Consider the following 27,278-nt stretch of genomic DNA (forward strand, 5'->3'; position numbering starts at 1 on the left):
TTAAGTTTACTTGGATTACCTGCAGGTAAAGAATAAGTCAAAGATCACTGCTTTTCTGGTTAGAGCCCGCCATTCCAGATAACAACTATAAAGGCTACAGTCTCTTGGGTGACTCATGTGTAGTGGTGTTTGCTTCTCTGTTAAGTAATTTTTTGGTGGGTTAAGCTATTTGACTCCAACAATGAAGGGCCTGTTGGTGGAAAAAATCGTCTGCCATTCCTGTCTCAGTCATCTCTCTATCCCTTACTCTCAACATATGAGCAGTTACTGTTTTTTTTTTTTTAATTCTACTTCCATATATATGTGTATGTGTGTGTGTGTGTGTGTGTATATATATATATATATATGTATATGTATGTATGTATATATATATATAGATATATATATATATGGAAATGCTGTGGAAATCCAACAGAGAAAACAATATTGCTTAGAAGAGTTCAGGATGAATTCACAGAGGAAGTGATATCTGAGCTGGACTCTGAAGGTAGTAGGATTTTTTCAGTTTTGAGAAACTGAATAAATGAGTAAATAAATATTCTAAGTCTCATAATATATATACATATATTTTATATATATATATATATATATATATATATACACACACATATATAATGTCTTACCTATATAATTCCTTCTTTTCATTTTTTTCCTCTTTTCTCTTTAGGTCATAATTGGCTTTAGGCAGTTCTCTGTATCCAGGTTCAAAGCTGCCATGTTATGCCTCACACTGCTGCACTGGAACTTTCTGGTGCTTTTTTGTGGGGTCATTGCCTTCTTCAAAAAATTTCAACCACTCCCCAATGCCTATAGGATAAAGAACCAAATTCTTTCCCCCCTTCCCATTTCTTTTCTTTTTTTTTTAATATTGGGGATAAAACCTAGGGTCTCATCCATGCTAGGCAAATGCTCTACCAGGAATTACATCCCCAGCCCCTCTCTGTTCTATTCTTACTTTTCTTCTCTTATTCCATTCTAGTAATCTGTGTACCCACACATTCCTATTAAAACATCAATTAGAGAGTTTATTTCATTCTGTGTGGGTGCTAAAGTTATGTGTGCACAATTATAAGCTATTTAAGGCAAGAATTGGACTTCATTTATATTTTTACTTGTAGTGTTGGGGATTAACCCAGGGCCTCATGAATGCTAGGCAAGTGTTTTACCACTGAGCTGTACCCCAGCCCTCTGTTTTATTTATTTTACCTTTCTAGGTACTGCACAACCAAGTGCTCATGGTGTATCAAAGAGAGACCCATGGACTGTTAATTCCCTGTGATGATTACTATGCCACCAGCTTGAACAAAATGATGTGTGAATCCAACAGAGAAAACAATATAGCGTAGAAGAGTTCAGGATGAATTCATAGAGGAAGTGATATCTGAGCTGAACTCCGAAGGTAAAGTAGAATTTTTGCAGGTGGAGAAACTGAATAAATGAGTAAATGAATATTCTAAGTCTCATTCATATTTTATAATTAGATTCTAAAATCTGTTGGCAAATCTCTGGTATGTCTCTTCTCCTGTTTAGGGCAGTCCACATTCCCCCCGACAATCCACACCCACATTCAGCTGAAACAAATACATAGCAGGTAGAGTATGGTATATCTAAAGCCAATCTAGTTTATCTAATAACTTTAATTTAGATCTTTGGGGCTTAATTGGGGATGACCAATTCAACTATTTTATCATTGCATCTTTTTTTTAATATTAAAAATTATTTTATTTCATATACTCACAGTAAATAAATGGAAAATAAAACAGTGGTTGTATCTATTATAACATCAAAAGTATATTTGGAAATAAATCTATAAGAACTCTATGCTATAAACCACAAAACACTGCTGTCGTTTCACTTAGCTACCTCTGCATGCTCCTGTCTTTGTCCACAATCCCCCATTTATAAGGATAGCAGTCATCTTGGACTGGGGTTCCACTCTACTCCACATCTTAACTGATTACATCCACAACAATCGTATTTCTAAGTAAAGTTGCACTGCAAATTACTGGGGGTTAAAAATTCAATATATCTTTTTTGAGGGTGCACAGCTCAACCCATATTAGGTTCCTACAAAAATTGTCCACCAATTTTTACTGGGTTCAAAGGATATTCTTACAATTTAGTCATGTTACATACAATGTGTGATATTTTTTAAAAAAATATATATATTTTTTAGTTTTAACAGATATGAAAATATATTTCAAAGTTTCAGTAAATCATACAATTTTGTAAAGCCATAGAAATAAATAATATTGGGCTGTGGCTCAGTGGTAGAGTGCTCACCTGAGTATTTAGCCACTATCCTCTGCAAATCTGAAACACAGACACTTGATTTCTTTGACTATCCACTGAGGTTCAATGAAGCCCAGGTATTTCTTGGAATATTTGCATCAATACATCTTAGCTGTGATACATCACATTGTAAACAAGAGTGTGTCAGGACTTTGCCCTGCAACTGGCTAGCTTCTTTCAACCCCTGTAGGAAATTTCTGTTGGAACAGACATAGCAGCTGTAGGGGATAGTAGGAGGAAAAGAATGAATGTGGTCTGTGAGATGGCATTCCTTCTTCATCTCCTATTAAGAAAGCAAATGAATAATTTATCTGTAGATACCTGTACAGATTTCTAGCCTAGCACCTATCATAGTGCATTTGCTTTTTTATAGGGCAACTTCCTTGCCCTTGCCCAGGCCACTGTTTACTTCTTACATGGTCTTTGTAAAATCTTTGTATTTTAAAATTTCCACAGACATTTGTTTATGGAATGAGAGCAGAATAAATTTCCTTCATATAGAGAAATGGTTTTTCATCTTTTTCTGGGTTATGGATTTTTCTTTCAGAAAGCTTATGATGGCTAAACTTTTAACCTTTGTTTGTTTCCTTTGTTTCCCAAAGAAAGAGCTTGTGGGTACAAGCTTGCAAAAATTTTCATACCAGATTAGGAAGATCACAAATACCTGAAGCAAATCCCTGGATCTCTGGGTTTTAAACTCCCTGAATTGGGATGCAGATGTAGCTCAGTGAAAGAGTGCTTACCTACCACGTGTAAAGTCCTGAGTTTGATCCCCAGCACTGCAAACAACAAACAAACAAACAAACAAACAAAAACTCTCTCTGAATTAAGAGAGAGTATAATAATAAATTTAAAAAAGCTTTAGTGGGGCTGGGGATGTGGCTCAAGCGGTAGTGCGCTTGTCTGGCATGCATGCGGCCCGGGTTCGATCCTCAGCACCACATACAAATAAAGATGTTGTGTCTGCCAAAAACTAAAAAGTAAATATTAAAAAAACTCACTCTCTCTCTTTTTTTTTTTTTTTTTTTTTTTAGAGAGAATTTTTACTATTTTTTATTTTTTGGTTCTTGGCGGACACAACATCTTTGTTGGTATGTGGTGCTGAGGATCGAACCCGGGCCGCACGCATGCCAGGTGAGCGGGCTACCACTTGAGCCACATCCCGAGCCCCCTCACTCTCTCTCTTTAAAAAAATAAAAATAAAAAAATAAAAAAGCTTTAGTAATTCATGCTCCCATGCTCCCCATCCGATGGTACTAGGATTGAATCCAGGGGTGCTGTACCACTGAGCTAGTCCTTTTTATTTTGAAACAGGGTCTCCCTGAGATGCCCAGGCTGGCTTTGAATTTGGTAATTCTCCTGCCTCAGACTTCTGAGTCACTAGGATTACAAGTTTATGCCTGTGTGCCAGGCTACTAGTTCATATTCTTGTTTAAAATAATAACACAGTTGAAGTGAAGCTACTAGCTAGAATTCCATAACACTAAGATTGGAAGTGCAAAAGCATCTTAGTAAATGTAATGTGGTGGTTCAGGGCCAGTATGAAAAAGGACTTGCTTGCAGTTTGCATATTTTTTTTTTTTAAAGGGAGAGAATTTTAATATTTATTTTTTAGTTACCAGCGGACACAGCATCTTTGTTTGTATGTGGTGCTGAGGATCAAACCTGGGCTGCACACATGCCAGGCAAGCGAGTGAGCTACTGCTTGAGCCACATCTCCAGCCCAAGTTTGCATATGTTTAACTTGCCTGGTATTGGGGTGATTTGGAGACATTATCTTCTTTCCTTTCTTGGCTTAATGGACTCAGGGGTTTCTATTTTCTTATTAAAATTTCTCCTCCTTAATCCATCGTTTGCATTTCTCCAGCATTTACCTTCTTTCTCACTCCTCACTAAGTCTTTCAGATTCAAGTTGATTTTACTGCACCTTAGGATTTGTAATCACTCTAGATCTTGAGAGACTTAAACTGATCTCTAATGACTTCAGAAGCAAACTCTGACTCAAATCAATTCATAAAATACAGAAGTACTTCATCAAAGTGAATTAGATGCTTGATTATAAGATTTAGGCACTTTGGAAGATGAAAAGAGGATATACTAAATTTAATGGCAAATAGAATAGAAACTAATTTTACCTTCAGAAACCTTTTCCAGAGCATGATCTCAGGGTAAAAAGTATCACATAAACATAACCAAATAAGAATCGGATAAAAATTTTAGCACAAATGAAGTCACTGCTGCTGCCTACCACTATCAATTCTCTATTAAGGAGCGCTCCCAAGGTGGGGCAAAAATAATTTGCAGTATAAACTTTTTTTAGTCAATTATTTGAATCACACTGGAAATTTTCCTTCCAGATTGTGTTTGTTTAGCAGGTTCCTTACAATATATGTGTGACTAAAATTATTTTAACAGCCTTCATTGTATTATAATGACAAAGATTCTGTAGATCTTGTGACAACACATTACCTTGTTCTGTATGAGTTATTTAATTCCTTTTCAAGTGGTTGATATTTGAACCTCTTTTATTTAGAGTAGATCCAGCTACACAATTCTCAAAGTGACTAAACAGATGTAGGAGGGGTTAACACTACCAATACAAACACACTACAAATACAAAAAGTGAGACTTTATTGCATAATCTACACAATCTTGTAGCTGAATCCGGGTTCTTGTGAAATTGTAATCAAGTGACTAGGGAATGTGATACCTGATTCGGAAGTAATATAAAGGAATTCTACAAACTACTAAATCTGCTGTATGTTTTGTTCTATGATCCTATTGTAATTTTCAATGAGAGGAAATTTCCAAATTTTACATAAAGTCACGTCAGTATTTTATGAAGAACTGTGGATGATGGGGTGGTTTTTAAAATATTTTCACACTACTTCAAATACCAACTAACAGGGAACACAACTAAGATACAAATGACCATAAAGGGAAATGTCATTAGAACTAGAAGGACATACAGTTTACTAGAGAAATAGTGATCAGATAGTTATTTTTGATAACCTTGATTATCACGCAGGTCACACTGTTTTTTGATCAGGGACCCTTCTTCATTCCACTTTTACCTAATCAGGGGAAATCTGATTAACATAAAAACAAAGCAGAAGAGAAAAAAAAAGTCGCAAGAGGGCAAAGTACAGAAGGGAAGAGTCCTTGCTAATTCTTGACCTGTTAATTAGGGTCAGAACAATGTGGGATTTTTTTATACTCTGAGTTTGTTGAGGAATTACACAGAAATATGCTTAGTGATTCACCAAGCTTTCTTAGTACTGAGGCTCTGCCTGGTGCATTGCAATTTCCTCTTGTCAAATCATGTAGTGACTAATGGAGCCTGGAGGTCTCTAACAGGTGTTTACTGAAACTCAAAAGATATGGGATTTCAATAGGCCTTGGCTTGTTAGGCAATGTGAGATTTGGGTCTTCCCCTCTCAAATGGCTCTTCCCAGCTACAAGGGACTTCCCTTGGGACTTGTTACAGCAGCCTACAGTGGCCTGTTCTGCTTTGCCATCTTCGGGTGGCTCTGAAAAGCTTTCTTACCTTTTGACAGGAGGAAAATGTTCAGTGTTGATTTCTCTGCTATACAGAATTCTGCGAAGATAATTTGGCAACCTGAATCAGATTTTCAGATGGAAAGATAGGTAGGCTCTGATGACACAAGTATAAATTCTAGATGTGCAGTTAGAGCTTAGTAAAGGGCCCACCCCAGAGGCAACTGGACTGGGGCGTCCTTTGCTGAGACCTTCTTCCCCCAGCCCCAGCACTCCAATTTCAGATGAAGTGCCCAAATTTATGGTGAGAGAGGCTGTAAATTACATACATGTACATAATACAACAGTCTGATTTTTAAGATTTATAAGATCTTTGTTAAGATAAAATGACAGAAACAAAACCAACTCAAATAGCTCAAAATCCTTACCCATGCGGTTATTGGCATCAATATTCCACACAAGATTAAATTTCTTTCTCAAGATGCACACCCTGAGCTCCAATTGATATTTTAATAACTTGATTAAAAATCTCCCAGAAGTCTATTAAGAGTCAGGAAACGGTCTGCGGTGTAGGTGAGGATTTTTGTTTTTGCAATGGAAACTTTTGGCCCCCATGAACAGAATAGCAAAAACTCATTTTACGTGTGCGTGTGCTCTTCCTCCATCCTAGTCTAGTCCAAAACTCAAAAATGAAAACCTGTATAGAAGAGTAGCGTTTTAGGTTTGCTTTTTTTTTCCCCCTCTAGAACATTCAGGTGGATTCAGAAGATCCAATTTTTAAATTGTCTTATTTCCCACTCTTGAGTAAATTTCAGATACTCTAGCGCAATCAGATTTTTTAAAGTAATAAATTACAGTCTCCAAAGTCGGTGTGTGTGTGGGGAGGGAGGGAAGAAGACACTTTAATTAAAAACAATCAATAACCTGGTGTTTTTAGGATACGGTCTACCATTTCCTAATTAAGAAATGAGTTTGACAGTCGTTTGGCCAGCTTATTGTAGACAGTGCTATGAAAACCCCAAAGAGCTGGTCGCTGTCCAAACGACGAAACTCCATTTGCCTGCGAAACTCTGGCCTCCGCGAGTCTCTGGGTTGTTCCCTTCCCTTGCAGGCACCTCGGCTGCTCCGGGTCGGTGTCCTCCTGCGCACACCGCGGCGCGGAGCAGGCCGCCTCAGGCTCGCCGCCACCAGGTCGGTGCAAATACCTTTTCCCTCCTCGGGGCCCCAGCGTGTGACGCCTCCCCACCTCCCTCCCTCCCTCCCTGCCGGCGGGGCCCTTTCCCCGGCTCGGGATCAGCCGCCCGGGCAGCTGCGGCAGGAAGCGAAGCCCTTGTTGATGCTGTTCCGTGACGAGCCTCCCCGCCCTCCGTCTGCTGCCAGGCTCTTCCCGGCTCTGGGGAGCCCCCCTCCGCGCCTGCGCAGTGCCCCACGGGGGGCGGGGCTCAGATTCCTGTCAGCGGCGGCGGCGGTGGCGGCGACCGTCAGTTTTCGCTGAGGAGAAGCACGAAACGGACCCGTTGGCTCTCCCCCCTCCCCTTCCCCGCCCTGAACTCTCTCCTGGCTCGCCGGGAATCAGCCCCTGTGGAGTTTCCCTCCACCCCGACGCCGTTTCGTTGGTCCTTGGCTCGGTGGAAGTCACTGCCCTCGAGGAGGAGGCAGCAGCAGCCGCCCTCGCCTCGCCGCCCCCGGTTCGGTGCCCGCGGTCTCGGAGAGGAGGTGCCGCCGCCACCGCCGCTCCCCCCCTCCCGCTGCCCTCGGGCCGGGCTGGGTCGAGCTGCGATGCCCTCGGACTTCATCTCATTGCTCAGCGCGGACCTAGACCTGGAATCGCCCAAGTCCCTTTACTCGCGAGGTGAGTCAGGCTGGGGGGGTGGGGCGTGGGGGCGGGGAGAGCCGGCGCCCCGGAGCCCAGGGGGTCCCCGTCGGGGCGGGGGTGGCGAAGCCGGGACCCCGCGAGCCTGTCGGGCTGCGGTGGGGGAGCGGTGCGGGGGACGGCTGGTGGTAGAGGGGCAGGCGGAGAAGCGGCGGCCCCTCCCCCGCGGAGCCGCGGGCCGCCCGGGGCCCGATTCCGTCGGCCCCCGGTGTCTGCGGCACCGTTGGCTCTGAGCGTCCGGCGGCAGGTCGGGCTCGGCCACCTTCTGCGAGGAGCTCGCGCCGGCCTCCCCCGCTCGGGGATCACCCCGAACTGGGCCCTACGCTGGGGCCGCGGCGATCCGCGCGCCACGGCTCTTCTTACCCGGACCCTCCTCCCGGGCAAAGTTGCCCCCCAGCGGGCGGCGTGGCCGGAGGCCGGTTCTGGGGGCAGGGTCACCATTTTACCCCCCTTCGGCTTGTTTGTGCGCCGTCTTTCTGCCCCCCTCTCCCTCTGGCCTAGTCCACTCCCTCCGCTTGTCGGGACGGCCCCCCTCGGCCAGGCGTTCTTCCTTTCCTCAGTCATCTTCGCTGGAAAGGGCCCGAATTTTCTTTTCCACCTCCGTGGCATTCTAATTACTTACTTCTCCCTCTCTTTTCAAAGATAATGGTGCTCTCTCTGGGTTAGTTTTATTCCTCCCTGCCTCTGGAGTATAAGGCTGAGGCACGGACGCTGTCCTTTGAGAATTTTCTCTTCTTTGCTGTTCAAGGGCTTCCTGCAGGGAGGGACAGTGGACAGAGATTCCCACTTAAAAACTCTTTTTGGCTAAGGCCTGCAGGGGATTCCCAGCATCTCAAGTATTAATACTTGAGCTGATTTCTATTGGCATTAAATTCCTATACTGGACACCATAAGAATGTGTCAGAACAGGTTCCCTATGCAAGGGGCATCAAACCAAAATGCTTCCACTGCACTCATCACTCTTTAAACCACTGGGACGAGGCGAAAGACATTACTGGATTGTTAACTGTTCATTTCATTATGTTAAAAAAATATGCCAGGTGAACCCTTTTCCTGAGAAATTCAGCATTTTGCTTGTTTTTGGTTTTATGCATCCATCCCCTGATTCCATCCCCTCCAAAACAACGAACAAAACAGGGGCTTCAACTTCACATTAATGTATTTAAGTTGTTTAAGTGAATGACAGTAAGATGGTTTACTCTGGAAGATACTGGACTTTATGGACTGGCTATTGAGTTTGTGTACAGAATCCTACTTAGTTACTGTAACCATTGCTCCGATGACTTTAGTTGGCGGTCACCAACCATCCTGTGGATATTTTTTCGGACAGTGTTACTTGAAGTAGTTAAGAAATATTGTAGTGTTGAGTGCTAGGAGGAAGACAATATCAAGAGATGAATCTTAGAGAAGGACTAATGTGGTACACTTGGATGCTAAAAATAGTCAAGACACTAACACCATTTGGGCAGTAATTGTCAGATAATTTTCCATGAAACGAATACTTTATTAAAATCTAAGTTTAGTTTAGAGATCAAATGTAGAGGCAATTAAGCATTCCTCTTGTAGGGAATATATATACAAGTATGGGCCTTAGATCTCAAAAATATATGATAGTTATATAAGAGATGTATGTTATCCTTGGCATTTTTTTCTCATCCAGCATAAAAAGTACTTAATGCTTTTTGTGTTTTTCAGATTCTCTGAAGTTACACCCATCACAGAATTTTCATAGAGTTGGACTATTGGAAGGTCAGCAAAGTGCCATTTTAAAGCCTATTGTGTTAGTATGCAAAGACTTTCTCTCAAATGGAATTTAAATGGGAAAGTGTGAAACTTTGCAAACTCACACAATGTAGTTTTCTCCTAAATAGCCTGATCCTTCTTTTAGAGCAGCTAAGTGTTTCAGTGTATTTTGTTGTTATGTTGAAATGCTTTTTGGCTGTTGTGTTTGCTTTGAGAAGACTTGGAAAAAAAATCATTTTAAATTATGTGTTGGGTGCTACTATAGATTTCCAGATCTTTATTCTTTTTTTACATACAAACTAAATGTGAAAAGGCTGAAACATTAAGGTGAGTTAATAACTAGAAGAGTGACACAAAACACATACTTAGTTTGGAAATTCCAAACTTAGAACTTTTGTATGCTGAATATTTCAAACATTTATTTACTAAAACATTGATGTTTTTGTAATTTTACATTATATTTAAGGGTAAGAAAAGCTGTAATAGAGATGATGATTAAGTTATGCTTAGAAAAAAGGCTTTAGAAAGTCCTGGAAATGTTTATGGAATCTGTAGGATAAACAACGACAATTTAGAAAACTTCATTTTGTGTTGTTTTTAGCATTTTAAGACATCAAATATTCTTTGTGTTTTTAAATAAGTTTTATAGATTTCCCATTTATCATTTATCTTTGAATCTTGTAATCCTGGATTTGGATAGCAAGGATGTTAATTTTCCTATTATGGAAATGAGAAACAGGGTCTGGGGGCTGTAGCTCATGGTAGAGTGCTTGCCTAGCATGCATGAGGCACTGGATTTGATCCTCAGCACCACATTAAAAAAATAAATAAATAAACAAATAAGATAAAGGCCTTCTACAACTACCAAAAAAAAAAAAAAAAAAAAGAGAGAGAGAGAGAGAGAGAGAGAGAAACAGGCTGAAATTAAGATACTTGGGGAGAAAAATCCCACAGTAGCTGAAACAATGCTCTCTGTGTTTTATTTAGTGCTTGTTAGCCATGCCAAGGTGCCACTAGGAAATATAAGTATGTATACACACAGAAACACACTCTACATAAATATATACAAATACATATACAAGCAGTGACTTTAGGGCCCGCTTGAGGAAGGCCCTCAGTATTTAAGTCTGATTTGAGTGTAGGTTTTCCCCTTGCTTAAGAGTAGTCTGATATAGTGAGGGAAAAGTGGATATTGTAATTGAGTTTAACTTTGAATACCAGTTTAGCAATTTGTTAGCTCTGTGACCTGGGATAAGTGATTTTACCTGTTCAAACTTTAATATTCTTTCTATTAAGATAGATACCTCTTTAGTTTAGTGAGCTAGTGTGTATTAAAGTGCCTTGTGGGGCTGGGGTTGTGGCTCTGTGGTAGAGCGCTCGCTTAGCATGTGCAAGACCCTGGGTTCGATCCTCAGCACCACATAAAAATAAAGAAAGAAAAGATATTGTGTCCAACTAAAAAAATAAAATAAAAAATATTTTTTAAAAAGTGCCTTGTATCAAATATTTTTGAAACTCTAATCTGAAGAAAGAAATTTTTTGAAGTGTCTCTCAAAGAATCAGATTTCTGTTGTGGAGTCATATTTGTGTGTAACATCTTATTTATTTCCTGGGCAACAAATCAGTGTTATAATCAGAGGTTATTAGGCAGCAGAGAGATATACGGAAGAAAAAGTGTTAATTATTTGAGGCTGGCACTGTGGCTCTGTGGTAGAGCACTTGCCTAGCACTTTTGAGGCATTGGGTTCAATCCTCAGCACCACATAAAATAAACAAAATTATTAAAGTGTTAATTATTAAAACATTTTTAATGAGTTGGTGGAAATACATACAAGCTTAATATGTGTTTACATGTTTTTGCCTCTTTGTTGATTTTTCATTTTGGTTTAGTGGCTAGTCAACAATTTAAGACCACCCTTTTACAGATTATATATAAAATGCAAAACATGCAAGTATCAGGTATATTATATCCTATTTGAATTTTTACCTGAGATGATATAAGAAAGTTGTTTGCTTGTTTAATGAAGTATTTAATCTGTAGTACCTCATTGCTATTTTTCAACCTTTAATTTGGGCTTAAAAAATAAATAAAAGTAAAGAAAATAGATATGAACTCCCACATACTCATTGCTGATATTTTTTATTTTTCTCCCATACTGGGAATTGAACCCGGGGCGCTTACCCACTGAGCCACATCCCCAGCCCTTTTCATTTTTGTTTTGAGACAGAGTCTCCCTAAATTGCTTAGGATCTCACTAAGTTGCTGAGGCTGGCTTTGAACTTGTGATCCTCCTGCCTCAGCTTCCTGTGTTGCTTGAATTGCAGGCAGCTGCCACTGTGTGGGACTTCATTTAATCTTTATACTTTAATTTTCTCATCTTTAAATGTGGGCAATAATAGTATCATCATCCTAGGTTGTTAGGAAGATTATACTAGGGGAGTTCATATAAAATATTTAATTTAGTATATAGTAGATGCTCAGTAAATGTTAGCTAACTTAAAAAATTATTAAACAACAAACATCAATAGAGTGCTTACCATGTGCCAAGAACTTTACATATATTAACTAATTGAATTTTTATAAAAGTTTCAAATGATTATTAGAAACTATCCTATAGAGATGAGGAAATGAAGGCATAGAGAAGTTCAGTAATTTACCTGGAGTCGCATAGTTAGTATATTAAAAAGCCATGTTTCTGACTTAAGTCTTTTCCCTTTACAGTCTGTGTTCTTAAACTACTGTACTGTACAGATTCCTTGTGTTATGTAATATCAAGTATTGTATAGTAATATTTATGCAAACTTTACATCAGTAGTCTAGATTTCTTTCTAGTAATTAAAAACAAGCTCAGAGTGAGGAATTTAAGTAATTAATATAAAATACGTTCATTTTCTTTATAGAACACCCATTTTCCATATTTAAGTTCTTTTAGGAAAACAAGTTAGAAAATCTATAATTGAGTATTATTAAGCTTTAGAAATAGATATAAATATCTACCATTTGGAGAAAAAAATACCAACAATAGCATATATCTCATATAATATAACTAACGTGTTTTTAAGAGCTGGTCCTTCTTGCTTGCTACCATCTTTTTATTTAATATGATGACTACCTAACTGGCAAAAGGGGTCTAGTTAATTAATGCAATAATAATATATGGCCATTAAAACAATGTTACTAATGATCTCAGAATTAACATGTAACCCTCTTAATAAAATAAAAATGGTGCTGTTACAATTATATTAAAAACAATTTGTATTTTTAATGCAGAATATCCTGGACAAAAGTATACACTATAGATTTTATTTTTTGTGGGGGAGGAAGGTACCAGGGATTGAACTCAGGGCCAGTCAGTCACTGAGCTACATCCCCAGACCTATTTTGCATTTTATTTAGAGACAGCGTCTTACTTAGTTGCTTAGTGCTTCGCTGGTGCTGAGGCTAGCTTTGAACTGGCTGGCGATTCTCCTGGCCTGAGCCTCCTGAGCTGCTGGGATTACAGGTGTGTGCTACTGAGCCCAGCTATTTTCCTTAGCTTAAAAGAACATAGCTTGTGTATATATATATTTTTAAATAAAATGGTTTGCACTTAGATTCAGAGTTGAACCTCTGAATCTAGGGATCTTCTTTGAAGTGCCTAGAAAAAAATTCAGCTATAGAGAAGTTATCATTTCTTATTCTGTACCGCAAAAATACCCATTTTGCTTTACTTTGTTTGCCATACCAAAACAAAACAAAACAAAACAAAACAAAAACAACAACTAGGAAATGAAATGAAACTAAACAAAAACAAACAAATAGATTAAGAGGTTATTCTAGAAATATAGAGGTGTAAGATAATAAGATAGAAAATCAAAGAACAAGAAAATAGAGAAAAACAATAGAATAAAAAATTTAAATGCTTTTTTTCTTTTATTCTCTTGCAGTACTGTGGATGGAACCCAAGGCCTTGGGCATGCTAGGCAAGCACTTTACCACTGAACTATGCCCTAAACCCCTTTAAATGCTTTTAAAAGTCTAAGGGATAGGGCTGGGGTTATGGCTCAGTTGTAGAGCACTTGCTCTACTCATGGGGCACTGGGTTCAATTCTCAGCACCACATATAAGTAAATACATAAGTAAAAATAAAGGCCCATTGACAACTAAAAAAATATTTGAAAAGAAAGCCTAAGGGATAACATTATGGATTCAAGAAGGGATTAAAGAATTGGTTAACATTATATTATGGATTAAGAATTGGTTAAGTAAAAGTTCAGTGGCAGTCTGATATAATATTGGTATGATTTTTAAGAGATGATATAATGACTTAGGAGAAAACAACAATTTTTTTCCAACTATTGCCAATCTGTTTGATTATCATGTATGTAGAATTATAGACAACTAAAAACCCTAGAAATATAGCAATGTTTTGTTGGCTTTATGGAATTCCACCTCCCTCACTCCAGTATTGTGAATAGGACCCCGGGCCTCCTGCATGCTAGGCAAGTACTGTACCACTGAGTTATATCCCCAGTCATGTCTTCATGAAGTATTTCTTAACTTGCCATCAGACATGTTTTATTTCTCTTGCAAGGACCCATGTTAAAGTAGTTAGACCATAAAACACCTACATAATGATATATATGAAGATAGCTTATGAGAGCTAGATTTATCAAAAATATCTAACATTAAGCTGGGCATGTGGTGCACGCCTGTAATCCCAGCAGCTTGGGAGGCTGAGGCAGGAGGATTGCGAATTCAAAGCCAGCCTCAGCAATGGTGAGGCACTAAGCAAGTCAGTGAGACCCTGTTTCTAAATAAAATACAAAAATAGGGCTAGGGATGTGGCTCAAGGTAGCGCGCTTGCCTGGCATACGCGGGGCGCTGGGTTCGATCCTCAACACCACAAGGAAGGAAGGAAGGAAGGAGGGAAGGAAGGAGGGAAGGAAGGGAAGGAAGGGGGAAAGAGAGAAAGATGTTGTGTCCACTGAAAACTGAAAAATAAATATTAAAAAACTCTCTCTCTCTCCCTCTCTTTAAAAAAATAAATAGGGCTGGGGATTAGTGGTTGAGTGCCTGAGTTCAATCCCTGGTACACCCCCCCCCCAAAAAAAAAATGTTCAATTATTTTCTTGTTTAGTATTTATTATCTGAATGGATCCATACTTGTAAACTAAGAATATAATTATAGAAACAACTTCATAACATGAAAAATCATTCCTAGTTCACCCCAGCTTTTTGCCAATAAAATCCATACTCTGATTTCCTGTCATCTGTTTTTTAATGACTTTCTTTTCTTTTTCTCTCTCTCTTTTCTCTTTCTCTTTCTTTCTCTTTTTCTCTTCTCTTTCTTTTTTCTCTCTTTTTTCTTTCTCTCTCTCTCTGTCTCTCTCTTTCTTTCTTTCTTTCTTTTCTTTCTTATCACCCCAGTGCCTCACATGTAATAGGTGAGCACTCTACCACTGAACCACAACCCCAGCTCCCTATCATCTGTATTTAAAAAATTTTTATTTTCAGTTGTCAATGTACCTTTTTTAAATTTATATGTGGTGCTGAAAATTGAACCCAGTGGCGTCTCACATTCTAGGCAAGCGCTGTACCACTGAGCTACAACCCCAGCCCTATCATCTGTTTTTGTATCTGCCTAAATTCTGCTTCGTTTTTTTTTTTTTTTTTTTTTTTAAATACTAGGGATTGAACCCTGGGCTTTGTACATGCTAGGCAAATGCTCTGCTCTTGAGCCATATACCCAGCACTTGATTTCTTTATTTTCATTTAATACCAGAATTTGATTGCTTGTTAAAATAAATGGATATAAATCTGTGTTCTAATTATGTGGTTCATGGTCTGACCTTAATTTATTATTTTTTGGTATTGGGGTTTGAACCTAGAGTTGTTTAACCACTTAGCTACATCCCCAGCCCCTTTTTTATTTTTTATTTTGAGACAGTGTCTTGTTAAGTCCTTAGGGCCTCATTGCTGAGGTTGACCTTGAATTTGCAGTCCTTCTGCCTCAGCCTCTTAAGTCTCTAGGATTACAGGGGTGTGCTACTATGCCAGGCTTGAGTCATTCTTTTTTTTTTTCCCCCTGGTTCTGGGGATTGAATCCAGAGGTGCTCTATTATTTTTCTTTAATATTTTTTAGTTGTAGTTGGACACATACCTTTAATTAATTAATTAATTAATATTTTTTAAAATTTATTTTTTAGTTTTAGGTGGACACAATATCTTTATTTTTATGTGGTGCTGAGAATCGAACCTAGTATCTCATGGATGCTAGAGGAGCATGCTACCACTTGAGCCAAATCCCCATCCCGATTTATTTTTTATGTAGTGCTGAGGATTGAACCCAGCTTCTTGCCTGTGCCAGGTGAGAACTCTATCCCTGAGCCACAATCCCAGCCCAAGGAGTGCTCTACTATTGAGTTACTTCTCCAGTCTTTTTAATTTTAAGACAGGGTCTCAGTTGCCCAGGCTTCTTGAATTTTTAGTCCTCCTGCTTCCGCCTCCTGAGTAGCTAATTCACTCTTGACTCTTTTGTGTAATTGTAGTAGTCCCCTAACTTGAAAGTGGTAATGCAGAAAAACATTTCCTATTGTGATCAATATTACATATAAAAATGGCCATTTTTTTATTAGAAAAGTAGATTCATTAGGTTATATTTTCTATTGGAAATAGCAGGAACTTATAAAAAAATATATCATGTGGGTATAATGGTGCATATCTGTAATCCCAAAGGCTGGGGAGGCTGAGGCAGGAGGCTCTGGAGTTCAAAGCCAGCCTTAGCAATTTAGTGAGGCCCTAAGTAACTCAGTGAGAATTTGTCTCTAAATAAAATACAAAGAAAAGGGCTGGGGATGTGGCACAGAGATTAAGTGCCCCTGAGTTCAGTCCCCTCCAAATAAGTAAATTAAATAAAATAAAAAGATTTAAATTATGTAAGAGATCAGTTGGACCTGATTATTTAGTGGACACAGGATAGTTCTGTTAATATTAATGAGGTAAAAGACATTCTTCAATAGAAATGTTTCTTGTTATTGGCTACCAATTTATTCCAAGTTACATTAAAGAGATTCATGTGTTTTTTATTTGCTGTTGTGTTAATGGAAATTAAGTTTAAAAAAATAACAAGGTTTATAAGATGCTAATTATAATTGTTGAATGAAAAGGTAGAAATTTTCCTTATGATAATGGGTTTAGCTTTGAAATATAAATAAATCCTGATGCTGTGATAAAACTATATTTCTAATGATTTGAACTGAAGATATGTTACATGAGTCAGATTCCAGTTTTGTTTTATTTAGTTATTTTTAATCTTAATAACTATTTTATTTTTTATGGTACTTGGGATTGCTCCCATGGGCACTCTACCCCATTCAATAATTAAAAAAAAATATATATATATATATTTTTAAGTTGTAGATGGACACAATACCTTTATTTATTTAAATGTGATAATGAGAATTGGACCTAGTGCTTCACACATGCTATGTAAGTGCTCTACCACTGAGGTATAACCCCAGCCTCCCCATCCATTTTTTTTTTTAAGAGAGAGAGAGAGAGAGAGAATTTTAATATTTATTTTTTAGTTTTTTCGGCAGACACAACATTGTTGTTTGTATGTGGTGCTGAGTATCGAACCCGGGCAGCACGCATGGCAGGCGAGCGCGCTACCGCTTGAGCCACATCCCCAGCCCCCCATCCATTTTTATTTGTTATTTTGAGACCTGGAACTTGCTATCTTTCTGACTCAATCTCTGCAGTCACTGGGATTACAGGTGTGCACTGCTGCACCTGGTTGATTCTTACTAACTTTTTGTTTTATTTTATTTTTGGTACTGAGGATCAAACTCAGCAGCTTAACCACTGAGTCATATCCCCTGCCCTTTTTTATTTTTTATTTTTATTTTGAGACAGGGTTTTGCTAAGTTGCATACGGCTTTGCTAAATTACTGCTGGCTTTGAACTTGCGTTCCTCCTGCCTCAGCCTCCCGAGCCACTGGGATTACAGGCATGCACCACTGTGCCTGACCTTACTAACTTTTTTTAAAATGGATACTTTCCTCTTCTGTTTATTTTTTGTGGTGCTGAAGATCAAGCCCAGGATCTCCCATATGCTAGGCAACCACTGTACCACTGAGTTATACCCACAGCCTTTTTTCCTTCTTTTTTCCTGTAGTACTGGGGATTAACCCAGGGTCTTATGGATGCTAGATAACACACACTATGTGCACTGTACCATTTTTTTTTTTTATTTTTAATATTTATTTCTTAGTTCTCGGCGGACATAACATCTTTGTTGGTATGTGGTGCTGAGGAACGAACCCGGGCTGCACGCACTCCAGGCGAGCGCTACCAGTTGAGCCACATCCCCAGCCCTGTGCACTGTACCATTGAGTTACATTCCCAGCCTATAAGATAAATAGGTTGATGGTTATTATTGCTTTCCAGCCATAAATGTCTAACATTTATTTCCTTTTCAAAAAACATTGTGACTAGTACTTTACTAAATTTGGTAATTAGTTTTGAAAATATTACTAGTTTTTAACAGTGAAATAAGTTGTTGATTACATTTATAAAATTAGTTTTATTTTAAAAAATCTACTTAAGCAATATTTTTAAAATTCTTTTTCATTTTTGATAATACTGGGGATGGAAGCCAGGGCATTGCACATGTAAGGCAAGTGCTCTCCCACTGAACTACTTATTAAATTTTTTATTTTGATACTGGTTCTTGCTAGATTTCTCAGGCTATCTCGAACTTGTTATCCTCCTGCCTCAGCCTGTGAGGAGCTGAGATTACAAGTGTGTGTCACCATGCCCTGCTAAAGCAAACTGAGGTACAGAGGGATTTGATTGAGTTTTCATTAATTTTTCAAGATTACATAGCTAGTGGACCAGGATGGAATTTGAACCTCAACTTTTATTTTTTTTGTACCAGGGGATTGAACCTGGGGTTCTTAACTACTTTTTTTTGTTTGTTTGTTTTTAGATAGTCTCAGCTGAGTTGTTTAGGGCCTCACTAAGTTGTTGAGATTGGCTTTGAACTTTTGATCATCTTGGCTCAGCCTCCTAATCCACTGGAATTACAGTTGTGTGCCACTGTGCCTAGTTTGAACCTCAACAGTTTTACCCTAGAGTTATGATCTTGTATGGATTTGTGTAGCACAAACATTTGATAATGGGTGTTTGTACTTTGGACCCTAAAGATTACACTACTGTTTAGATGGTATAAAAAGAATATTTTGTATAGGATTCTTCACATAAGCAGTTTCTCTAAAGTAATGAAAAGTCACACAATAGAAATCAGTAAAAATATGATGATGACCCCTTTGGAGGAAAATTTTAACATTCACAATCAACAAATCATTTTTTTCTTTGATAGTTTTTAAGATTTAGCTAAAGCAGATGGCTAGTTGAAATTCATTCTTGGCTGATAGTGGGATTCAGGTAAAACATAGAAGCAGGGTTAAGTGGAAGCCACCACTTAAGGAGAATTTAGAAATGGAGGTGGTTGGGACTCTTGATTTCTTTGGCAATACTTTTATGGAAGTTATTGATTCTTATTTCTGCTGGCTATTTCATAGATTAATTTGAGAAGAGATGATCAATAGGAGAAACTACTAATAGGAACATTAGGAGTTAGTTCTGTTTCTTGCTATGGTTGATTTTTGTTTCTGGAACTTTCTGAAAGTTCTGTGTTAGGAATTTAGGTTCTAATTCTAGTTTTACCCTGTGACCCTATGGGAAATCACAAAAGCAGTCCTTTAGAGATGTTATCAGTGCTTACTTAATTAAGACTTAAGGGGAATACAATTGAAATAATGTTGAAAGGGTTTGAAAACTATAAAATACAATATGAATAGTTTTATTTCTCATGGAGTTTTATTAATTTACTTTGGTTATCCTTTCCCTTTTTCTTTAAATTTACCCTTTCCATCTTTTGGTTCGTTTTTGCATGACACTGTACATTTTGTTGGTTCTACTCAGTAGTATTCTTGTGTCTTCTTCTTCTTCTTCTTCTTTTTTTTAAAGAGAGAGTGAGAGAAGAGAGAGAGAGAGAGAGAGAGAGAGAGAATTTTTTTTTTTTTTTTTAAAGAGAGAATGAGAGAGGAGAGAGAGATAGAGAGAATTTTTTAATATTTATTTTTAATTCTCGGCGGATACAACATCTTTGTTGGTATGTGGTGCTGAGGATCGAACCCGGGCCGCACGCATGCCAGGCGAGCGCGCTACCGCTTGAGCCACATCCCCAGCCCGAGAGAGAATTTTTAATATTTATTTTCTAGTTCTCGGCAGACACAACATCCTTGTTGGTATGTGGCGCCGAGGATCGAACCCGGGCCGCACGCACTCCAGGTGAGCACGCTACCGCTTGAGCCACATCCCCAGCCCTCTTCTTCTTCTTCTTCAATGTACAGAAGTACATTCATTTAAAATGTTCCTTGAGTTTTTATTTTTTTTTTTGGAACTAGGGATTGAACCCAGGGATGCTTAACCATTGACACACATCCCTACCTATTTTTTATTTGGAGACAGGGTCTCACTGAGTTGCTTAGGGCCTTGCTGAGTTGCTGAGGCTGGCTGAGAACTTGTCATCCTTCTTCAGCTTCCCAGTTGCTGGAATTCAGGAGTGTGCCACCATGCCACCATGCCTGGTGTTCTGTGAGGTTTTTTTTTTTTTTTTTTTTTTTTTTTTTTTTTTAAATAATAAATTTTACAGTAGAATGCATTTTGACATATAGTACACAAATGGAGCACAACTTCTCATTACTCTGGCTGTACATGGTTCAGAGTCACTCCACTAGCGTAATCACACATGTATATAGGGTAGTAACGTCTGTCTCTTTCTACTGGCCTTCCCAACCCCACAACCCTACCCCTCCCCTGCCTCCCCTCTACACAAACAAAGTTTTTTCATTCTTCCTTGTCCTCCTACCCCACTGTGGATTAGCATCCCCTTATGGGAGAAAACTATCGGCTTTTAGTTTTTTGGGACTGGCTTATTTCACTTAGCATCATATTCTCTAGTTCCATCCATTTATCTGTAAATGCTATAATTTCATTCTTTAATATTCCATTGTATATATGTACCACATTTTCTTGATGCATTTCTCTATTGAAGGGCATCTTGGTTGGTTCCATAGTTTAGCTATTGTGAATTGAACTGCTATAAACATTAATGTGGCTGTGTCACTATAGCATGCTGATTTTAAGTCCTTTGGGTATAAACTAAGTAGTGGAATAGCTGGTTTAAATGGAGGATCTATTAAAAGTTTTCTGAGGTATCTCCATACTGTTTTCCATAGGGGTTGTTTCTGTGAGTTTTTAACAAGTGTGGGTTTGTACAATCAACATAATCAAGGTATAGAACAGTAAAACTACTTCTTATTCTTTTGTAGTTAATCCTGCTCACTCCAACCCCAGAGAACTACTGATGGACTTTTCTTTATCATAGATTAATTTTGCCTTTTTTTTTTAGAATTACAAAGATGAATTTTAAGTTTTGTTTTTTACCACCATAGCCTTCTAAAAGGTAACATTGTATTTTAAAAATGGGCATAAAGGTAATACATTTTTTGTTCTTTCATATATTTTTTCTTTTCTTGGTGTCAAGGATTTAACCCTGGGGGTGCTTTACCACTAAGCTACATCCCCAGCCCTTTTTATTTTTAATTTTGAGACAGGATCTCATTAAGTTGCTTAGGGCCTCCCTAATTTTGAGTCTGATCTTGAACTCAGGATTGTCCTGCCTGAGCCTGACTGTTACTGGAATTATAGTCATGCACAACCCTGCCCAGCTCTTTTCTTCTTTTTTATCCCCAGTACTGTGGATTGAACTGAACATAACTCTACCACTGGACCTACATCCCTAGCCCATTTTTTAAAAATTTATTTTGAGACAAAATCTTGTTAGATCGCATATCTGCCCTTAAATTTGTGGTTCTCCTGCCTCAACCTCCTGAGTGGGCTGGGATTTCAGGTATGCACCACCTCAACCATCTTAAAATTTTTTTAAAAACATGTTTTGGTTATACATGGACACAATATCTTTATTTTGTTTATTTATTTTTATGTGGTGCTGAGGATTGAATCCATTGCCTTACACATGCAAGGCAAGTGCTCTACCGCTGAGCCACAGTCCCAGCCCCAGATATTTTTTTATTATTATTTTGGTACTTTTTTGGGGATTAAATCCAGGATTACTTTACTGCTGAGCTACACCTCATCCCCCTGTTTTTAGTTGTTTTTGAGGTAGGGTCTTACTTAGTTCCTTAGGCCCTTGTTAAGTTGCTGATGCTGGTCTTGAACTTGGGATCCTCCTGCCTCAGTTTCTTGTTGCTGGGATTATAGGCTTACTATCCTGTGCCTGGCCCAACTCATATCATTCTTATGTTACTCTATAAGTAGCAAAGTATAGATTTATGAGGGATTTATTGATTGATTGATTGATTGTCATGCTTGGGATTGAATCCAGCACCTCATGCTTACTAGGCAAGCACTGTACCACTGACCTATATTCCTAGCCCTTTCCAGAAATTTTTATTTTGAGATAGGGTTTTGCTAAGTGCTCAGGTCAACCTCAGACTTGAAATCCTGCCTCATCTACCAAGTAGCTGGGATTATAGGTGTGTGCCACTATGCCTGGTTAAAATTTCTTTTTTAAAAAAGTTTTACATTTGTACTGGGGTTGTGGCTCAGTGGTAGAGCTCTCGCCCAGCATGCATGAAGCACTGGGTTCAATCCTCAGCACCACATAAATGTAAAATAAAGATATTGTGTCCACCTAAAACTAAAAAATAAATATTAAAAAAAAAATTTTACATTTTATCCAGATAATTGGGAGGCTTAAGCAGAAGGGTTGCAAATTTGAGGCCAGCCTCAGCCACCAGGTAAACTCTGAGCAAGTTAGAGTATGTTTCAAAAAACAAAAACAAACAGAAATATAGGCTGGGGATATAGCTCAATGGTAAAGTACCCTGTTCAATCTCTAGAACCCCCAAAATTTAAATTTTATTTATTTTTATTATTAATTTTTTATGGTACTGAGGATTGAATTCCAGGGAATTATATCACTATAATAGCCTTATCCTAGCCCTTTTAACTTTTTTTTTTTTCTTTTTCTCTTGGTTCTGGGAATTGAACCTGGCGTGCTTAACCACTGTGTCATATCCCCAGCCCTTTTAATTTTTTATTTTGATACAGGGTCTCACTAAGCTGCCCAGGCTAGCCTCAAAGTTGCCATCTTGAATTGCTGAGATTACAGGCCTGCACCACTGTACTCAGCTAGAAAATATTACATTTGTCTTTACTCTTTCAATACAGGGAGATCATATTCATATAACTTTTTTTTTTTTTTGTACCGGGGATTGAACTCAGGGGCACTTGATCACTGAGCTGCATCCCTGTTTTGTATTTTATTTAGAGACAGGTTCTCACTGAGTTGCTCAGTGCCTCGACTTGCTGAGGCTGGCTTTGAACTCAAGATCCTCCTGTCTCAGCTTCCTGAGCCACTGGGATTACAGGCATGTGCCACGATGCCTGGCTTCATATAACTTTTATCTTAGCATATTGTCATAATTATTATTTTATTAATTATTAATATCTATTGTAAATTACACTTTATTATATACTTATGTATAGGAAAAGATGTAGTAAAATCAGAAAAATATATATTTATTTTGATTATAAATGGACCTTTGTTTTTTATTTATTTGTATGTGGTGCTGAGACTCTAACCCAGGGCCTCACACATGCTAAGCAAGTTCTCTACCACTGAGCCACAACCCCAGCCCAAAATCAGAGTTTTGTATTATGTGTGGTTTCAGGTATCCTCTGGGGGGTCTCAGAATATATCCCACAAGGATAAGGGTTAGCAGTGTATACATCTGTTCAGGAAAAGAAGTCCAAATCATAAGATAATTGTAAAGTATTAGAATCAGCCATAGGTGTAATTAAACCATAAAAAATACCTAGTGTAGTCCAGTTTTTATATTGAAAGTATAATGGGACATGGTTTTAGTCAACTGTTCATCACTGTGACTAAAACATCTCTCAAAAACAACTTAAAGGGAGGAAAACTTTTCTTTCTTTCTTTTTTTTTTTTTTTTTAATTTTAGATAACAGTTTCAGAGGTTTAGCCCATGGTTGACCAACTCTGGGTAGAACATCATGGGTGGAAAGGCTGTGGCAGAAGAAAGCAGTTCAGCACATGGCAACCAGGGAGCAGAGAGAACTCTGCTTTTTAGGGACAAAATATAAACCCCCAGGTCACCCCCCCCAACCTACTTTCTCCAGCCACACCCTACCTGCTTTCATTTACCACATAGTTAATCCATGTCAGTGGATTAATCCAATGATTAGGCCAGTGTTCTCATAATGTATTTCTTCTTCTTCTTTTTTTTTTTTAGAGAGAGAGAGAGAGAGAATTTTTATTTATTTATTTTTTTAAGCTTTCAGCGGACATGACATCTTTGTATGTGGTGCTGAGGATCGAACCCGGGCCTCGCGAGGCCAGCCCATAATCTAATTATTTCACCTCCAAACATTCTTTCATGGTCTCACACATGAGCTTTTGAGGGACACCGCATATCTAAACCGTAACAGATGTTAAGATTCTCAAAGCAGGGAATGTATCCTATTTATTTATTTATTTGGCACCAGGGATTGAACTCAGGGGGCACTTGGCCACTGAGCCACATCCCTAGCCCTACTTTGTATTTTATTTAGAGGCAGGATCTCACTGAGTTGCTTAGCGCCTCACTTTTTGCTGAGGCTGGCTTTGAAATTGCAGTCCTCCTGTCTGAGCCTCCTGAGCTTTCTGGGAGCCTCTGGGATCCTCACTGTGTGAGCCACAGTACCCGTACTCTATGTTCTTAGAGAAGGAATGGAGGGTATTGGAAGTCTGAGTGGATTGTACTGTAGTTGCACACAACCACGTAGCCAATCTTCAGTTGGGCTAATAACTGCATTCAATTGACTACAGATGAAGATTTAGGTCTTTAAAGAATTGGAACTATTTAATCTGTAAAGATAGTTTATATAAATAAGATGAAAATTGAGGATTTATTAACTAAACTCAGAATACTCAAATCAGAAAGTTGTCTTGAAGCTTGAAAGAGGTAGCTTTAGGGCAAAATGTGTAACTATGTAATTTAATGAGAAAAAGTTCTCTTAGGCAATATTATATCTCCATTCAAGAGTGAAAAAATAAAATCTAGAATGATTAAATTAATGGAACCATCAGGGATAGTGGACAAAGCTAGAAATGTGACCTTAAATTTTATGGCATAGAAGATGATTCCTCTTGCTTTTATCAAAAAATATAATTTTTATCGGCAGGATTTGTATTTTTCCCTTTGTGTTTGGGAGGATTAATTTTTGGAACAAGTCTCATTAATAAGGGTTTTGGAAAGTCTGTGCTCCACACAACAGAATGTAACCAGCTTATATAATGTGATGGTAGAACTGGAGATAGTGTTGTTTTTTTTTTTTTTAATCCAACTTTAGCTCTATATAATCTGGCTTTTTGAAGTCTTTTACGTGGTGTGCTTTCTCTGGGATTTCAGTAGAGTGAAGTGATGTGGGTATGTGAGGATCACTCCTATGAACCTACCCCACAATAACTATTAATTGAATCTTATAATTTAAAAAAATTATTTTATTTTTATTTATTTTGAGATGGGGTCTTGCTGTGTTTGGTGTTCAGTCTGATTTTGAACTTGTGAGCTCAAGTGTTTCTCCTGCCTCAGCCTCCCAAGTAGCTGGGACTACAGACTTGTTCCACTACTCCTGGCTGAATCTTGTAACTTTTCTTTTTTTTTGGTATTGGGGATTGAACTTGGACACTCAACCACTGAGCCACATCCCCCGCCCTATTTTGTTTCGGTTTCACTGAGTTGCTTAGTGCCTCACCATTGCTGAATCTGGCTTTGGACTCATGATCTTTCTGCCTCAGCATCCTGAACCCTTAGGATTACAGGCGTGTGCCACCATGCTCAGCGAATCTTGTAACCTTTTTTTTTTTTTTTAATATTTTTTTTAGTTGTAGATAAACACAATATCTTTATTTATTTTTATGTGGTATTGAGATTCGAACCCAGTGCCTCATGTGTGCAAGGCAAGTGACCTACTACTGAGCTACAACTCTAGACCTGAATCTTGTAACTTTTTAACTATCATATTTCCAGGAGCAAATATCATCTTTAAAAATATGCCAATGGGAAATAAGATTTAATAATGTTATTTATAGATTGGTTTTTAAAAATGTATGTATCTTCCATGTGCAAAAAATACTGCATATAAATTATTTTGCCCTTCATTTTCTTCAGGGTTCCGGGAGCAAAATAGCATCTAAAACACTGATTTGAGACAACCTACTTGTATTATTGATTTCATTAGTATAATACTAATACTTTTGGAATAATTATATTAAAAGTGAAGAATATTTTTTTTTTTTTTTTAGTTGTCAATAGACCTTTATTTATTTTTATGTGGTGCTGAGGATTAAACCTAGTACCTCACACATGCTGAGCAAGCACTCTACCACTGTGCTACAACCTCAGCCCAGTTTTATTTTTTTGGTACCAGGGATTGAACTCAGGGACACTCAACCACTGAGCCACATCCCCAGCCTTACTTTGTATTTTTTATTTAGAGACAAGGTTTCACTGGGTTCCTTAGCACCTCACCTTTGCTGAGGCTGACTTTGAACTCTCGATCCTCCAGCCTCAGCTTCTCGAGCTGCTGGGATTACAGGCATGGGCAGCTGTGGTCAGCGAATATTTTTAAGACTTATTTTTTCTGCTAGAAATTAGTCTTTTAGTCATAAGATTCTTAAATCCAGAAGAAAAAAAATTTTTTAGTTATTTCAGTCTTGTGATTAATATTCATGAGCATTTGAATTAATCCTTTTCTATTTAAAAAAAAAAAACAAATTTTTGGAGTTGTAGATGAAACAGCTTGCCTTTATTTTGTTTATTTTTATGTGACACTAAGGCTGGAACCCAGTGCCTCACCCATGCTAGGCAAGCACTCTGCCACTGAGCTACAGTCCCAGCCCCCTTTTCTATTTTTTAATTTTAATTTTTCTGTGGTGCTGAGGATTGAACCCATGCTCTCATATATATTAGCCCAGCAATTGATCCCTTTAAAATAAAAATGTCAGTTATATGAGGAAGCATTTAGGTGACTAGCTGTAAACAGAATATTAGTGGGGTCTGACTACTTCATTTTATTGGTTAGAACACTATTTTTATATATTTAATAACAGCAAAATACTACTTATGCTAGTAAACATTTTAAAAAAATATTTGTTTTTTAGTTGTAGTTGGACACAATACCTTTATTTTATTTATTTATTTTTCTGTGGTGCTAAGGATTGAACCCAGGGCCTCGCATGTGTTAAAGGAGTGCTCTACCACTGAGCCACAACCCCAGCCCAACATTTTTTAATCTATATTTAAAGACATTTATATTTATTTGTTTATTTATTTTTAAATATATATATTTTTAGTTGTAGTTGGACACAATACCTTTATTTTATTTCTTTTTATGTGGTGCTAAGGATCCAACCCAACACCTCGCACATGCTAGGTAAGAGCTCTACCACTGAGTAACCCCTCAAATATTATCTTTAAAAAAAATAACAATTTCATATTTTGCTTATTCTTTTAATTAGCTATTAAGATTGACTATTTTTTCAGGTAGAGATTGAACTGTTTATCTATTAAAATGTGTCCATTTTTATCTTATAGCCAATTTTCTATTTAAGTATTCATTTTCCCTCTAATGATTTGTTAAAACTTTTTTGGATTTGATGGGGTAAATGTAGTGCCTTATTAAAATAATTAATTAATTAATTTTTGGTACTGGGGATTGAATTCAGGGACA

The 27,278-nt window shown here is 38.0% G+C and overlaps 1 protein-coding gene across 3 annotated transcripts in view; it reads left to right on the top strand.

The window, feature by feature from the left end:
- The first annotated feature begins 7,220 nt into the window (after positions 1 to 7,220).
- Positions 7,221 to 27,278, top strand: part of Nfat5 (nuclear factor of activated T cells 5) — a 105,453-nt gene continuing 85,395 nt past the window's right edge. For 2 of the 3 annotated variants that reach the window (XM_078032596.1, XM_078032597.1), the window contains exons 1-2: positions 7,221 to 7,642; positions 9,359 to 9,412. In XM_078032596.1, coding sequence (XP_077888722.1) covers positions 7,570 to 7,642; positions 9,359 to 9,412 — 127 coding nt within the window. In that variant the 5' untranslated portion in view covers positions 7,221 to 7,569. The remainder of the gene's footprint in view (positions 7,643 to 9,358; positions 9,413 to 27,278) is intronic. The other variant, XM_078032598.1, reaches the window with a different exon arrangement.

The sequence above is a fragment of the Ictidomys tridecemlineatus genome, chromosome 15 (genome assembly GCF_052094955.1).
Source record: "Ictidomys tridecemlineatus isolate mIctTri1 chromosome 15, mIctTri1.hap1, whole genome shotgun sequence".
NCBI classification, from domain to species: Eukaryota; Metazoa; Chordata; class Mammalia; order Rodentia; family Sciuridae; genus Ictidomys; species Ictidomys tridecemlineatus.